At 45.1% G+C, this 16,047-nt stretch overlaps 1 protein-coding gene across 12 annotated transcripts in view; it reads right to left on the bottom strand.

Annotated features, from left to right (window-relative positions):
- DTNB (dystrobrevin beta) overlaps window positions 1-16,047 on the bottom strand; it is a 227,257-nt gene that overhangs the window by 81,234 nt on the left and 129,976 nt on the right. For all 12 annotated transcript variants that reach the window (XM_061990290.1, XM_061990286.1, XM_061990291.1 and 9 more), the window contains one exon: window positions 11,105-11,192. In XM_061990290.1, coding sequence (XP_061846274.1) covers window positions 11,105-11,192 — 88 coding nt within the window. The remainder of the gene's footprint in view (window positions 1-11,104; window positions 11,193-16,047) is intronic.

Raw genomic sequence — 16,047 nt, 5'->3', positions numbered from 1 at the left:
TGATGAAGATGATGAACAAGAATGTCCCCAGAACTAACCCCTGTGGAACTCCACTGGCCACAGACTTCCAACTCGACTCAGTGCCATTGATCACCACCCTCTGGGCTCTGTCATTCAGCCAGCTCTCGATCCACCTCACTGTCCACTCATTCCACCCACACTGCCTGAGCTTTCTGATGAGGATGGGAGATAGTGTCAAAAGCCTTGTTGATGTCAAGGTAGATGACATCCACTGCTCTCTCCTCATCTAGCCAGCCAGACACGCCATCACAGAAGGCTATCAGGTTGGTCAAGCAGGATTTCCCCTTGGTGAATCCATGTTGACTCCCCTGATAACTGAAGTAACTGACCTCTTTTGTCCCCCTGATAAAGAAAAACTGACCACCATATTCTCAGTCACAAAGAAGTAAGACTAATGAAGAACTCATTTTTTCCCCAGTTATTGTGTTGATAGGAAGAAGTCTTTGTGTTCACACTGCACTTTTGGGTGGCTTTTCTAGTAGCTCAAGGACTGCATTCATTTCAATTTCTTTATTTCTCCAAGAGCCTGTTAATCTTATGCAGCACAACTGTGTGGCATTTGTACAAAATCTGGCATTCTGCCCGCAAAACCGCACCCGAGTTCCAAGCACCCAGCATGCTGGGCATCTATATTCACTTCTTCTCACAAATGAGAAGTCATTTAAGTAACTGAACTTTTCTGATGAGTTACTTTGCTCACAGCGTCAGTAGCCTTAAATCTTTCCTTGACTAATTGCTGATCAATAACCCCTCGAGTTCCTTTATGACCTTGCCATGAGATGTAACTATTTTCTGTGTGACAGGCAAGTATCTTGCTGTAGTCTGTATAAAAACACAACGTCACAATGAAAGAGATTACAATGGACACCTGGATTTGAAAGGATATGTCTTTCTGCCTTTCTCAAGCCTAGATGATTGCAGGCTGGTTTATGGACCAGACAGTTTTAACGAACCTTAGTTCATCTTTTACAGTGATCTCAGGATGCCCTTTGTTTATATGGGGGACAAAACAGGTCAGTTACTTCAGTTATCAGGTGAGTCAACATGGATTCACCAAGGAGAAATCCTGCTTGACCAGGAGTATTAAAAATGACCCAAGAACTCTTCTGAAAACATCAGATCTCACAGGAGAGAGGGAGTTATTTCTCAGGGTAAAAGGATTCTGAAGAATGCCTGAGAAGCTGATGGACACGGTGTGCGACCTGTTACTGATCTAAACATTTCAAATGAAATTCACAAGGACATTGTATCACCCTGTGTGGGTGCAAGCACTTCAAACACATCTTCTAAATACAACTATGAGGAGATAATTGTAAAGTATGAGATAACATTCAAAAGTGCAAACCCATTTGGGACTTCAGGTTGGACATTGGTAGCACAATCCCTATTTCTTTAGTGAATGAACCCCTCTGGAACACACATAAAGAAAACTAATTGTAGTTGCTGCTCCCCTGTCTGTTCAGTGTTCTATTAACACCAAATTCTTACTGTTGTTGCCTTTGGAAGAGTCCTGAGTGTATGGTACAGGATTGCAATGGCAAATGTTATTCCTCTTAAAAATCCAGGGAGATAGAATTCATTAGAGCATTTGCATACTACTATTTACAGTGATGAGAGGTACCTCTTCTCTCTGCACTTAGAAGAAAAAACAACCCAAAAAATGTATTTGCTAGTCAGCACTCTTATGTTTGCACTCCATCTTACTGGACACATTTGAACAACTTGTGTCTTCCAAGATTTATTACTGTAATTCCCTTCTTTGAAAAGAGTAGCAGGTTCAGCTACCTAACTGGTCTGCAGCACTGAACGAGGGACATATCCCCTTCCTACTCAACTCTCACAAAGGTTTTCTGCTACAAACAGAGTGCAAAGACACAGTGGGGGTCAACAGTGTTAAGATATAATGCCTTCAAAATTGCTACCAAAAAACCCCAACCCCATTTTCACCTGTGCATGAGAAAATGAACAAAGTTTATATTATTTTGTCCTTTGTAGCTTTTCTTCTCAGGAAAGAGTAAATAGCTCAGGAAGAGAATCGTCCTAACTATCATGGCATAGAAGCAATGAGGAGAACTCTTCTTGGCCCTATCAGATGCAGAAATTTTCTGGCAATAACCAAACTCTAAAACATTATAGATCTCTGCAGAAACAAACTACAGGGTTTATCCAGGGTAAAAGGATTCTGAAGCATGGTGGAGCCTGAAAAGAAAACAACAGGCTTCTTGACAGTGAATTGATAGGTCTCCTGTTTTACACCAAACAGCAGAAAGTCCAAAGCTGAAGCTTTTGAGCTGAGGATTGACATTTTAGAAGTTAAAACAAAAAAAAATTTGAAAAGCTGAGCAAACTCTCCAACACAGATGAACGTACAGCTGCCATTGTCTTTTGCTTTCCTGCTGCTCAACAGCAATGCTGAAGCCTCAACAGTTCCGAGAAGATCACCCAAATTGCAAGTCTCTTTTTTTTTTTAGCAAGAAAATTTCTAAGATGATCGTAAAACCTACTTAAAACCCCTAATATCAGATAGGATCAGTAAAAACTTCTAGCACTGTGACTTAATTTTCCTACAAATAAGCCATTAAACTTGAGAGGGAGTCATGCTGGAATATCAAGTCATACAATCAGAGACTAACTCAAGTTGCAAGGGCCTCATAAGGACGAACGAGTCAAACTCCCTGCCGGACTGGTATTTCTAATAAGCAGCACTGAGAACTCACCTACAGTATACCTTTTTTTTTTGGCTGATAGAAGAGGAGAAGTGTGTAATGAAGCCCCAAAAAGCCAGTATGGCGAACTGTTACATTCCTCCATCACTCTGATTTGGAAGAAACTGCCAAAAACCAGTAAAGCTTGTGTCTCACGGGCATCAGATTCCAGGTTCAAGGACCTCACAGTGTCTTGGAAAGTGTGAACCAATAATTCACCTGCCCATTGCTGTGGTATCACAATGTTCTTTATGATCAATAAACAAGGGAGGAAAGGAAACAAATAACAAAAATAGTTTATATAACTCATGTGCCCAGGAGAAAAAAAAATGATCCAAGAACCAAACTGCTGATTTATCCTGCAAAGATGTACAAGAGGAAATCTGGTTTACTTGCTCTTTGTTTATTTAAAATGTTTATTAAATAATGCCTAAAGCCTAAAAGAAGTTACATGAAGGGAATATTACAAATATTATTTAGGTTGTAGGTAGCTTTAACAAGATGAGATGATGACAGGCTTTCAGCAGTGCTTAATGCTGAGGGAAGAAGAGCAATGCTGCTTTCAAAAAGAGCAACGTGGGCAAGAACCTAATTATCGTAACTCATCCCCATAACTCAACCTAATTATGCACTCATCCATAATGGAGTATTATCTCATATTTATTAGGTGCTCATGCTTTTCCTAGCAGCAAAGCTACACAGGTCAGCAGAGTCATGCTAAGAGTGCACGGTCTCTGTGGACTTCTGCTCCTGCCACGTGCCACAGGCTGCTGCCTGCTGTGCTAAGTTACTCCCCATCAGAAGTCATTGCGACACAGCATATACCAACCCGTCTTTGTATGAACTGACCTGCCCAGATGTATCAGCAGAAATTCAGGAGGATCTGGGAGTGTGCTAACAGCAGAAAATTGGGGAAAAAAGAGCTGAGGTAGAGCAGGAGATATTGGCTTGCAGAATGAGAGATGTTGTGTAGGACATTGATAACAGAGGGCCTAGGGTTGCTTTATATATATGGCTGTATCCACATCCATTCATCTAAAACACATATAATCACCCCTTCTCTTAAAAGTATGCGGTCACCTGAGATGCAGGATGACCTATACTATGTTACTATGCTATAGTACTAGGGTACTCTTGATGTGGTATCTGATATGTACATAGAAGGGATTCCATAAGGGAAAGCAGGTAAAGGGCCTGATGACACAGATCATTTCTATAGAATCATAGAATGGTAGGGGTTGGAAGGGACCTTTAGAGATCATCTAGTCCAACCCCCCTGCAGAAGCAGGGTCACCTAGATCAGGTTGCACAGGAACATGTCCAGGAGGGTCTTGAAGACCTCCAAGGAAGGAGACTCCACAACCTCCCTGGGCAGCCTGTGCCAGGGCTCCCTCACCTGAACAGTGAAATAGTTTTTTCTTATGTTTAAGTGGAACTTTTTGTGTTCCAGCTTCATCCCATTACCCCTTGTCCTGTTACTATCTACTATAGAAAAGAGGGGTGTCCCAACCTCCTGACATCACCCTTTAGATATTTATAAATGTTAATAAGATCATCCCTCAATCTCCTCCAGACTAAACAGCCTCAGTCCCCACTTTTATCAAATAGATGATCCTTGATGGGAAATATGAGATTATTTCTTATAATAATATTGATCTGAACAGCTCAGCAGAGGGAGACAACAGATGAAGCTATGATCCTGAGAGCTGTGATGTAAACAACGTTTGGCTTGTTTTCCATGAATATCTCCAATTTATTAATCTAGTCATCTTCTGCTTTTCTCCCTTTTGCTTTCTGGCTAACTAGTCTAGCAGAGCCAGCCAACGGTTATTTGAATGCACAACACTCTGCTGTGACCGAACTGGCAGGCCAAGCATAGCCCTGAGCAACTTCAACTCAATAAAAGGGATTTTGTCTTCTGAAGGCTGGCTTGAGGAAAACAAGAGTAGCCTAGTCAGAGCTTGTTTGAGCGAACACAGGCTACGCCGCTGTCTGGCAGTGCGTAATTACACTGGTTGAATGCCATCAGCCTCTCCTGTGCTGCTGAGCAATCGGGTGACAGATGATGGATCCTCCTTTCTTCTCCTCCCTCCCCTTTTGTTTTTCTTCTTTAAGAAGAAACAGATTTGGATTTAAATAATTAACTCTGAGATCTGCCTCAAATTATTTTGTCCCAGTAAGGCTTCAAGCAAAGACATTTCCCCTAAAAAATGTTAATGGAATGTCTTTGCATTCATCTGGCGAGTGACATTTATTATAGTAATAAGCCTGCAGAAGGCAGTTCTAACATTTTATCTGATTTGACAAAAAGCAGAAGCTGATGGACTGAGTCAGATCCATTGCCACATAGTCCAACGTATCATTTCCAGTAGTGCCCACTGCCAACTGCATCAAAGGAAAGAGGAAGAAACTTTGCATTATGCTGCTGTAGGTTAAATGGTCTGTATCTCTTAATTTCCAGCAGTTAGAGCATGTTAAAAGATAAAGCACATTACACCTGAGAGGTAATCAAGTGAACATTGAGAAACAACTTTCTTCACATCAATCTCTCAAGTATTCCCAGTAGACACTGGCCTATCTTGGTTTTAAAATCTCCACTGCAGATATTCCATGACTCCTTTATGATGGTTTGTTCCCATTATTCACTTTCATTAAGATCCAGATTCATAGAAAAACACAGATGGGAAGGAACCTCTGGAGGTTTCTAGTCCCTGTGCTGCTCACAGCAGGGCCAGTTCCCAGCAGGTTGCTCAAGAACTTGTCTGAATTAAGAGCTCTGGATGTCTCCAAGGGGGAAGATTCCAGTTCTTCTCTGGATGACCTCTTGGACAACAATATTTGACCATTACCATAGTGAAAAAGGTTTTCTTAATATATAGTTGGAATTTCCCTTGCAACTTCTGTTTCTGTGTCATGTGCTACAGGCACCAACCATCTTAGTGGTCTCTGCTGGGGTTGCTCCAAGTATCCATGTCTTTTTTGCTCTGTGGAGCCCCAAAGCAGACACAGAGCTGCTGCTGTGGCCTCATCAGCTCTGAACAGAGGAAGAAATTCACTTCCTTAGGCCAGTGATGGGCTGCCTTGCTGCAGAGACACACTCCTGACTGCTTGGCACTGGGACACACAGGTCCTCTACTGTGAAGCGGCCTTTTTTTAGTGTTGGGCTTGGCAGTGTTGTGTTGGTGCTTGGACTTCATGATCTAGGACTTTTCCAGCTGAATAGGTCTTTTCCAACCAAAATGATTCTATGATTCTTCTAGCCAATGGACACTCAGCCTGCAGTGCTGTATGCTGTGACTTTGTCCCACAGGCAGGACTCGCACTGAGCTATGCTGAACTTCATCACAACTGTCAGCTCATTTCTTCAACCTGTCAGTGACTCTCAATGCAGGGACTAACTGGTGGGTTACCTGTTTTGAAAGTTCCTCTATATTTGCATAAAGAAAAGTGTGAGCAGCAGGTCAAGGGAGGTTCTCCTTCCCCTCTCCTCTGCCCTGGTGAGGCCTCATCTGGAGTCCTGTGTCCAGTTCTGTACTTTCCAGCTCAAGAGAGACAGGGAACTGCTGGAGAGAGGCCAGGGCAGGGCTACCAAGATGCTGAGGGGACTGGAACAACTCTGTGAGGTGGAAAGATGTGGGACCTGGGACTGTTCAGCCTGGAGAAGGCTGAGGGGGTCCCTCATCAATGCTGAGAAATCCCTAAAGGGTGGATGTGGAGAGGATGGGGCCAGTGTTTGTTGTGTGGTGGCCAATGCCGGGACAAGGGGTAACAGGCACAAGCTGGAACCCAGTAAGCGCCAGTGGCACAGGAGGAGAAACTTGTTTGGTGTTGAGGTGAGCGAGCCCTGGCCCAGGCTGCCCAGGGAGGGTGTGGAGTCTCCTTCTTGGGAGGTTTCCAAACCCGCCTGGACACGTTCCTGTGCCCCCTGATGGAGGGGAACCTGCTTGGGCAGGTTTTGTGACTTCTAACACGAGCTGGTCAGAGAAACATCATTTATTGCATTCCAAAGTGGTTTTGTATCTCCCTCTGAAAAGGCACTGGTTTAGTCCCCATGTGGGTAGCTGAAATCTCCCACTGTCACTTACCCGCCACAGATCCACAGATTGTCATAGCTCACTTAACATTTCCTGATTGCTGTCACCATCTAATCAGGGGGTGACCTGATTAGATGTTCTGCTATTAAGAATTGGGAATTTCAACCCACAAAGATTCTGCAGTTGTTCCCTTCTTCTGTAATATTTTTATGCTGTTACACTGACGTTCAACACCATTCCCTCACCTGCACATGTGACTATCATTCTCTACAGCTGGTAGCCCAGGTACCATGTACTCCACGAGCATCTATCTCCTACTAGATCTTGGAGATGTTTCTTAAACTAGAGTTTTCATTTATGTTCCCCAATTAATTCCATACAAGAAGGAAACATGGTTCCTTAGGTGTTTGGGGTTTTGAATTTCCCAGCCTCTAACTTACTGACATCTCTCTGAATGCTACAAAAAGAGTATTAAAAAATCCCCAAATGACTGTGTGTCTGTGTGGGAAGGTTTTGGTAAGAGAGGGCTGCAGGAGTGGCTGCTTTAAACAAAGAGCTGCTGGAAGCTTCCCCTATGTGTGACAGGGCCAGAGCCAGTTGGCTCTGAGATGGACTCACCACTTGCCAAGGCTGAGTCCATCAGCAATGGAGGTAACACCTCTGGGATTGACAGGTTGGAGAAGGGGAAGAAGTTGCTGCACAGAGGCAAAACTGCAGCAGCAGGAGGGAGTGAGAATGTCAGAACAACAGCTCCACAGACACCAAGGTTAGTGGAGAAGGAGGGAGAGGAGGTGCCTGGGCACCAGAGCAGAGATTCCCCTGTGAGCTGTGGTGCAGCCCATGGTGAGGCAGCTGTGTCCCTGCAGCCATTGAGGCCACAGGGCAGCAGAGACCCACCAGAGCCTGGGGAGGACCCCATGCTGCAGCGGGTGGGTGCCCGAGGGAGGCTGAGACCCCATGAGAAGCCCATGCTGGAGCAAGTTCCAGCCAGGACATGAGAACCCCTGGAGAGAGGAGCCCACACTGGATCAGGTTTGCTGTCAGGACTTGTGACCCCATGGGGGACCCATGCTGGAGCAGCTCATTCCTGAGGGACTGTTTCCCCCTGTGGATGTGACCCATGTTGGGGCAGTTTGTGAAGAACTGCAGTCTTTGTGAAAGACTCATGTTAGAGAAGTTCAAGGGCAACTATCTCCTGTGGGAGGGACCCCACACTGTATCAAGGGGAAGTGTGAGGAGGCCTCCCCCTGAGAGGAAGCAGCAGCAAAGACCATCTGTGATGGACTGACCATAACCCCCAGTCACTGTTCCCCTGCACTACTGCGGGGAAGGAGGGACAGACCTGGGGAGGAGGGAGAGGTGGGGGAGGTGTTTTGGGGTTCAGTTTTTATTTCCCATTTCCCTGCTCTGTTTTGATTGATTGTTAATAAATCAACTCAATTCTCCCCAAGTTGAGTCTGTTTTGCCTGTGCTGGTAACTGCTGAGTGATCTCCCTGTCCTTATCTCCACTCATGAGCCCTTTGTTATATTTCTCTCTCCCCTGTCCAGTTTAGGAGTGGGAGTGACAGAAAAACTTGGTGAGCACCTGAAACCCAGACAGGGTTAAATCACCACACTGTGGCTGACAACTCTCAGCCATTCCCTCTCTCACAACCAAGGACTCCTCAGTAGCTGCAGCACGCCATCCCTGAGCTCAGCAGGATGCCTCTCCACGAATGCAATGGCCAACTTAGACATGAGTCACACAAAAGTACTGGCTGGGGAAGAGGGATCTCCCGTTGGCAAGAAATAATTAGAACTTAACATGAAGCAGAACATTTTAAACTTGCATTTCTTCAGAATAAGAAAAATATTTCCATTTCAGCTGCTATTTCTGGACTGTGACTAAACAGTGGGCCCAGTAAATAACCTTCAGATTCCTCCTGTGAAACTTCGGTCGCAATGGAAACACACTGTTATTACAATTACATCCCTTCTCTACCACACTTCATTCCTGACAGCAGCACTCTGACATCTACTCTATGATGTAACGTATTTGGATGAAAAGAAAGCAGCAATTTGTCACAGGTCTTGGAAAAGTTTCAGTAAACCCTAAATGCTGCTTTCTTTACATCCAAGTAACGTGCTTCATTTTTGACCTCTTTCAGAACTACAGTCCACAGAAACAGTCTGAGGTGATTTACAGACTTTTTAAACAATCAGCTTCTTTCAGAATCAACATTGTGACTCTTTAGTTTTCATAACACTTCTCTAGTACTACTAGAAAAAGTCAAGTAATGAGTAAGAATTCTTCTACCATCTTTCAGAGGGAAACTGATTCAGCACTTGCTGTCTCAACAACTTTAACTTTATATGAAAGGTTCACAGAAATTCCCTTTTCCATATAAACCAGAAAGTTCCCACTGTACAATTTAATATTTCAATGGGAACATAGTCCTAGTGAACTGGATGACTTCAGAAATGCAAATATACCATTTGACAGAGATAATGGGAACTGACAACTCAAAACATTTAAAAAGCATAATTCCTTTCTATTGAACTTTTACAAAAGAGAAATATTGGGTCACATCCATATGACAAAGTCAGATTATTGGCTGAATGTACACTGAAGGAAATCGTGAGGAGGTATAAGCCTACCTTGCTGGAAAGGACTTGAAAGTATTTATATAGCAAATAATGTAATGAAAAGGTGAATGAGATTAAGATGCTCCTCTAGCCATGCTAATGTGTGGCAGGACACAGAGCCTGCCATGGTGGTAAGATGCTTATGAGAGATCCATTTCTACTGCCGGCGGCTGTGGAAGGCAAGTGCTGTAGAATCATCAAATCATCTTGATTGGAAAAGGACTTTCAGGTCCTTGAGTCCTCCCCTCACTATGCCAAGCCCACCACTAACCCATGTCCCTCAGCACCTCAGCTACACAGCTTTGCAATAGCTCCAGTGATGGGGACCCCATCACCTCCCCAGGAAGCCTGGGAGAGGGGCTGACAATCCACTCAGGGAGAAAGTTCTTCCTCAGCTCCAATCTAAACCTCCCCTGGAGCAATTTAAGGCTATTTCCTCTTCTGTCATTCACTACTGGGGAGTAGAGACCGACTCCCACATCACTACAACCTCCCATCAGGGAGTGGCAGAGAATGATCATGTTTCCTTTCAGCCTCCTCTTCTCCAGGCTGAACACCCCCAAGGGCCCTCAGCTGCTCCTCATAAGACTTGTTCTCTAGTCCTTCCACCAGCTTTGTTGTCCTTCTTTGGACACGCTCCAGAACTTCAATGTCTTTATATATATATATGTATAATTTCTCTATGTATTTTTATATGTATGATTCTATGAGGGTGACTGGAGCCCTGGCACAGGCTGCCCAGGGAGGGTGTGGAGTCTCCTTCCTTGGAGGTCTTCAAGACCCACCTAGACATGTTCCTGTGTGACCTGATCTAGGCTGACCTGCTTCTGCAGGAGGGTTGGACTAGATCATCTCTAAAGGTCCTTTCCAATCCCTACCATTCTATGATTCTTTGATATATATGTATCTTTTCTATATATATCATACATCTGAAATAGTACCAATGAAGGGGAGGCAGTGGTGCAGCGGGTCAGTGCTGTTCCAGCAGACCTGAGGATACACCTTGGGCCGACAGAATGAGAGGCCATGTTTTTGAGCATGTGCTAAGCCAAGCTGCTTCTAAACAGCATCCTCGGTGGAAATGTTGTAAAATGGCAGCTGTGGTTTGAGGAAGATCCACTGCTGCTCACTAACACAGGAGATGCTCCTTCAAACCCTATGCTCCTTTACATGGATAAAACCACAAAGACAGGTACGTCCCCATCCAGCTCGATTGCAATTATACTGCAGAACTGCAGTAAATTCTCAATGGCCATAATCTTCTATAGCAACTTGCTGTTAAAGCTGTATTTATTTTTACCAATTTAAAATTGATTTGGTGTTTCCTTCAGTTCCTTTAATTCCGAGAGACTGGAAACATAAAAAATCCCTTCTTTTCTCTCTCTCAGGCTCCATCCCTCGGGAATAAGTGTATTCCATACAGTTTGTTTCATGATTTGTTTTCCTCAGGTATCTATGTATTTATCTCTTCTCTAGCCTAAGTAGGACTAATCTGCTTATTCTCTTGTCTCCTCTGACCTCATTTCTAACAACTTGTGTTGCTGCTGCCTGAGAATGAAGTATTTCTGCTGAAAATGAAGCAAGGGAAGTGCTCCTCCAGCCCAGCAAACAAAATCCAACAATTTCACGCAGAAATTAGCATTAAGTTACTAATTAAAGACACTGAAAACCACCTTCCATATTCCCCAGTTGGTAAAGAGGGATGATTATTCACTTACTGCATTTCCAGCTTCGGCAGCCAGCCGGGCGGCGTATCTGGCAATCAGCCTGTGCTCCTCATCCAGCCGGCCGGGGCTGTCCAGGACGCTGCCAGGGAAAAGCCAAAACACCTAGTCAGTAGCTGCCGCCTCCAGATGTAACTCATACCAGGGAATGACAGAGAAAATTATGTACTATTGCAAAGAGACAGCGATGGCAAACAGAAGAGTCGCCCTGGAAATAATCTAGATCATTCTCTTTCTCATTTTGTTTCGAAAGGAGAGGATTGTTCTCAAGACTTTCTGCCTCGTAACATTCTCTCCAGGATTCACATACTCCAGTTCTAAATGACTATTTTAAAAAATTCATAAGCATGCATCATTAGGAACAAATTTAATTTGTTTTTTAGGAGCTTTCAGCAAACTGTTCTGGTTCACTCAAGGTAAAAAGGGGCAAACACCTGCATGAGGAAGGAGAACTGTGGTGTCCTCGGGAGAGGCAGGGTGACAAGTATCAAAGTCAGAGTGATTTCCAGGAAGAAGAGCATGGGGAACCACACTGACCTGAGAAGAACAGATTCTGTCACTCAACAACACCGACTTAAATGAAAATAGTATTTCGTACTGACTTACACCCAACTTACTACCACCTTACAATGCACAAAACATGTTAATTTGAGACTGGTCCTTCATGCTTCAGCAAGCAGAGGATAAAACAGTTCCAGCTGTCTCTAACTGCCTCATGCAGACAGGCTGGAGATATCTTGGAAATGTTGCTGCAAGAGGAATTAGAAAATGTATCCAATAATCATCAGCAACAGTGACAGCATCATGAGGTGACAGAGGAAAGGGATGTGGGATTTTGAGCCAGGAGGAGCAGAGACATTCAATGGGATGGATCCCAAAATGAAGAAGGGAAAGGCAGCACCTAGGCCCTTCTCACACTGAACACAAGCACCATCCCCTCGGTGCACGTTAATCCTTCACGTGACTAATTCAGTCTGGTACCCCAGTTAGTGCCTGGAGTGCTGAGTCAGCTCCTGTTGTTCACAAATAATTGTGAATAATTTCTAACTATAAACACATAGGGGGGCAAATGATACTGTTCAGCCTGTATTAATTGAAACCAGTGAATGTTAAGGTCTGTCACCAGCTCGGTTGTGACAGCACAGTGGCTTTGCCATGAAGAATCAAAGCCAAAGGAAAAAGCAACTTATTAAGTCAACTTACAACCGAATTATTCAACAGTTCCTTGAGACACAGACCTTGTGCACAGCATAAGTTGCTTTCAGACCACATTACCATTTCACAAGATAATCTGCATTTCTTTCAGCTTAATTTCACAGATTTAAGTTTACCTTATTTAAAGAACCAAATCTATATTGCACACATTCTATTTATTTTTAAATGTAGATTTCATTTCTTTTCGGTAAAGCCAAGTTTAACAAATTGATCTCTTTTAAGACTCTTAAAGTCTGACAGATTATATGCTTGGGGTGGCAGAGAAACATTGGACTGACTTTAACAGAAGTACAACTACAATGTACACAGATGGATCTATGATGAGTACAAATTGCACTCTTATGCCTTTGCATTTGGCCTGTTGGATTAAGACCTTCCACCTAAGCAGTGGAACGGAAGGAGCTGGTGAAAGGTGAGCTAAACGAGTGGGAAAAGAGATTGAGGAGAAGGAAAACCAGAGTCTTCACAGTAGGCTTGATGTCCTTCTTGCATGTCTTCAAGTGAATTAATGTTCTGATAGTTCTTCACTCTCTGAAGCTGATACTGGTTTTGCTTAGCTTTCCTCTGCAATTTTGTTTTTATTCTGCTTTAACAGAATGCAGATCATTCCACCTCTTCTACCCTTTCTATTCTCTGATGTCTCCTAATGCCTCTACCAGTTCCCAGAACTATTACTTCTTCTTATCTAAGTGAATTAGAAAATAATTATTGATAATTCCTTACTTTCTTGAAGAAAAATTGTATTAAAAACATCCTTTTACATTTGCTTTTAGAAATACTTTACAAATGGTGTGGACAGGGAGTTCAAGTACAACTCCCAGCCCGCCCGTGTATTAATATAGAACAATTTGAACAAATGAACCACTACTGCAATCTCCAGCTCTGTTGGGCTAACACAGAGGCCCTGAAACACAGGCCACAAAATACCATAGAATTCTTTCCATCCCTTCAGGAAGGAAAACTCACATCTTTGTAGGTTTAATTTCTGTGGAGACTTCTTCTAAAAATCCTTCCTTTACAGGAGTCCTATGGAGCAACCTGGCCCTTGAGACAGCAGTAGCCTTACAGATTGTGACCATTCTGCCTGAAGGAGCCCCATCAGTGCCCAGTGCTGCCTGAGGAGGGTAGGTCCTGCAGTGAGAGTCAACACACGAGACAAAGGACAGCAGCACAGAGAGAGCAGGAATCATAGAATCATAAAATTGTTTAGGTTTGGAAACATCTTTTAGATCTTTGAGTCCCACCACTAACACATCCCTGCCACAGCCAACACTAACTCATGTCCGTCAGCACCTCAGCTACATGGCTTTGGAATCCCTCAAGTAATGGGAACTCCATCATCCCCCTGGGTAGCTTGTGCCAGGGCTGGACAACCCTTCAGGTAAAAAATTATTCTAAATCTCCAGTCTAAACCTCCCCTGGTGCAATTTGAGGCCATTTCCTCTTGTCCTGTCACTTGCAGCTCAGGATCAATCCCTCTGGGCCACAACCTCCTGCCACAGAGTTGCCAAGAGCAAGAAGGTTAGGAATAACTTTTTTACTAAGAGAGTTTTTAAGCACTGGAGCAGTGAGGTGATGGAGTCACCATCCCTGGAGATATTTAAGATGTATAGATGTGGTGCTGAGGAATATGGTTTAGTTTAGTGATGGCCCTGGCAGTGTGAGGTTATTGGTTGCACTCCATGACCTTATGGTTGTTTCCAACCATAATGATTCTATGATTCTATGATTATGTCTCCCCTCAGGCTCCTGTTGTCCAGGCTGAACACCCCCAGGGCCCTCAGCCCCTCCCCAGCACACTTGTGCTCCAGCCCCTTCCCCAGCTCCGCTGCCCGGCTCTGGACACGCTGCGGCCCCTCAGTGTCCCTCTGGCAGTGAGGGGCCCAGCACTGAACACAGCACTCGAGCTGCGGCCTCACCAGGGCCCAGCACAGGGGACGGCCACTGCCCTGGGCCTGCTGCCACACCACTGCTGATACAAGCCAGGGTGCCACTGGCCTTCTTGCCCACCTGGGCACACTGCTGCCTCATCTTCAGTTGCTATCAACCAACCCCCCCAGGGTCTCTTCCACTCCAGTAAAGATGCCAAAGGGGAAGAACAAGCCTGGCCTAACCTCAGAGCTCAGGAGAGAGGAGGGTATGTAAGTGGAGTGGTCACAGATTTTCCCAGCAGCAGAATTTTGGAAAGGAAATATTAGAGATGTCCCTGTCTTAAAAATTCAGTGGCAGGTGGTGTGGTCTGTTTTAACAATGTTGTGCTACTTATACAGCACTAATTAGATGATCCATGAGCTTTCCGACACCTTCCTTTGGAGATGCAGGGGACAGCACAGAGGGAAAGGTCTGACATGGTGAGCTTTGATATGTACAAGGAAGTGTCAGGCTCCAGACAGCCTGGCTATCATTGTGAGACAAGGAGGCAGAGTCAAACTGGAGCCTTAGAACACTAGCACCCAAGGGGAGACAGAGAGGGTGGTGTGAGGCTGATTTTCAGGTGGCAATGGACACATTTGAGACAATGTGATGAATGACTACAGAATATTGCTTCTACAGTCCCTTTGATCTGAACCAAATGTGTATAGGCCTTGAAAGGGGTATTTGCAGCTTCTGCCCTCAACTGCTGTGCTGGAACGTGATGAGCCAGTAAAGGAAACTGAATTGGCTTAAGACTGACCTGACAAAACAATAAGGTGTTTTCTCCCAGGGCAGTTCCCTGTGCCAGCTCAGTAGGCAGCTGTGTCAGCATGGGAGTTACACAAAGGCGAGAGTGGGCGCATGGGCAGAATGACTGGGGTGTGGAGAACATGGGAAAAATCAACATCCCACATTTAGGCTGCCTTGAGGCTCTCATGCAACCATGCCCAACAAAACAGGAGCAAATGCAAGATAAATGTTTCAGTGTATCTGGCTGATTCACCACAGAGTGTGCTGCCATTCCGCCAGATCTAGACAAGATGACAGTGGGGCAGACAGGAATCTCCTGAGGTTCACCAAGGGCAAGTGCAGAGTCCTGCATCCGGGAAGCAACAACCCCCTGCACCAGGACAGGCTGGGGGTGACCTGCTGGAGAGCAGCTCTGCAGAGAGAGACCTGGGAGTGGTGGTAGGCAACAAACATGAGCAGCAACATGCCCTCATGGGCAAGAAGGTCAGTGGCATCCTGCGAGCATGAAGAGTGTGGGCAGCAGGTTGAGGGAAGTTCTGCTTCCCCTCTCTTCTGCCCTGGTGAGGCCTCATCTGGAGTCCTGTGTCCAGTTCTGTACTTTCCAGCTCAAGAGAGACAGGGAACTGCTGGAGAGAGGCCAGGGCAGGGCTACCAAGATGCTGAGGGGACTGGAACAACTCTGTGAGGTGGAAAGATGTGGGACCTGGGACTGTTCAGCCTGGAGAAGGCTGAGAGATACCTAAAGGGTGGGGTATGAAGAAGATGGGGCCAGTGTTTGTTGTGTGGTGGCCAGTGCCAGGACAAGGGGTAACGGGCACAAGCTGGAACCCAGCAAGTGCCAGTGGCACAGGAGGAGAAACTTGTTTGGTGCTGAGGTGAGGGAGCCCTGGCCCAGGCTGCCCATGGAAGGTGTGGAGGCTCCTTCTCAGGAGGTTTCCATACCTGCGTGGACCTGTGCCCTCTGATCGATGGGAACCTGCTTGAGCAGGGGCTTGGGCTAGATGAACTCTGCAGGGCCCTGCCAACCCCCACCATTTAGGGATTCTGTGCAATGTCAT

This window comes from Colius striatus, chromosome 2 (genome assembly GCF_028858725.1).
Source record: "Colius striatus isolate bColStr4 chromosome 2, bColStr4.1.hap1, whole genome shotgun sequence".
NCBI classification, from domain to species: domain Eukaryota; kingdom Metazoa; phylum Chordata; class Aves; order Coliiformes; family Coliidae; genus Colius; species Colius striatus.
The sequence above is the reverse complement of the archived record's forward strand: the minus strand, read 5'-3'. Positions and strand labels throughout refer to the sequence as shown.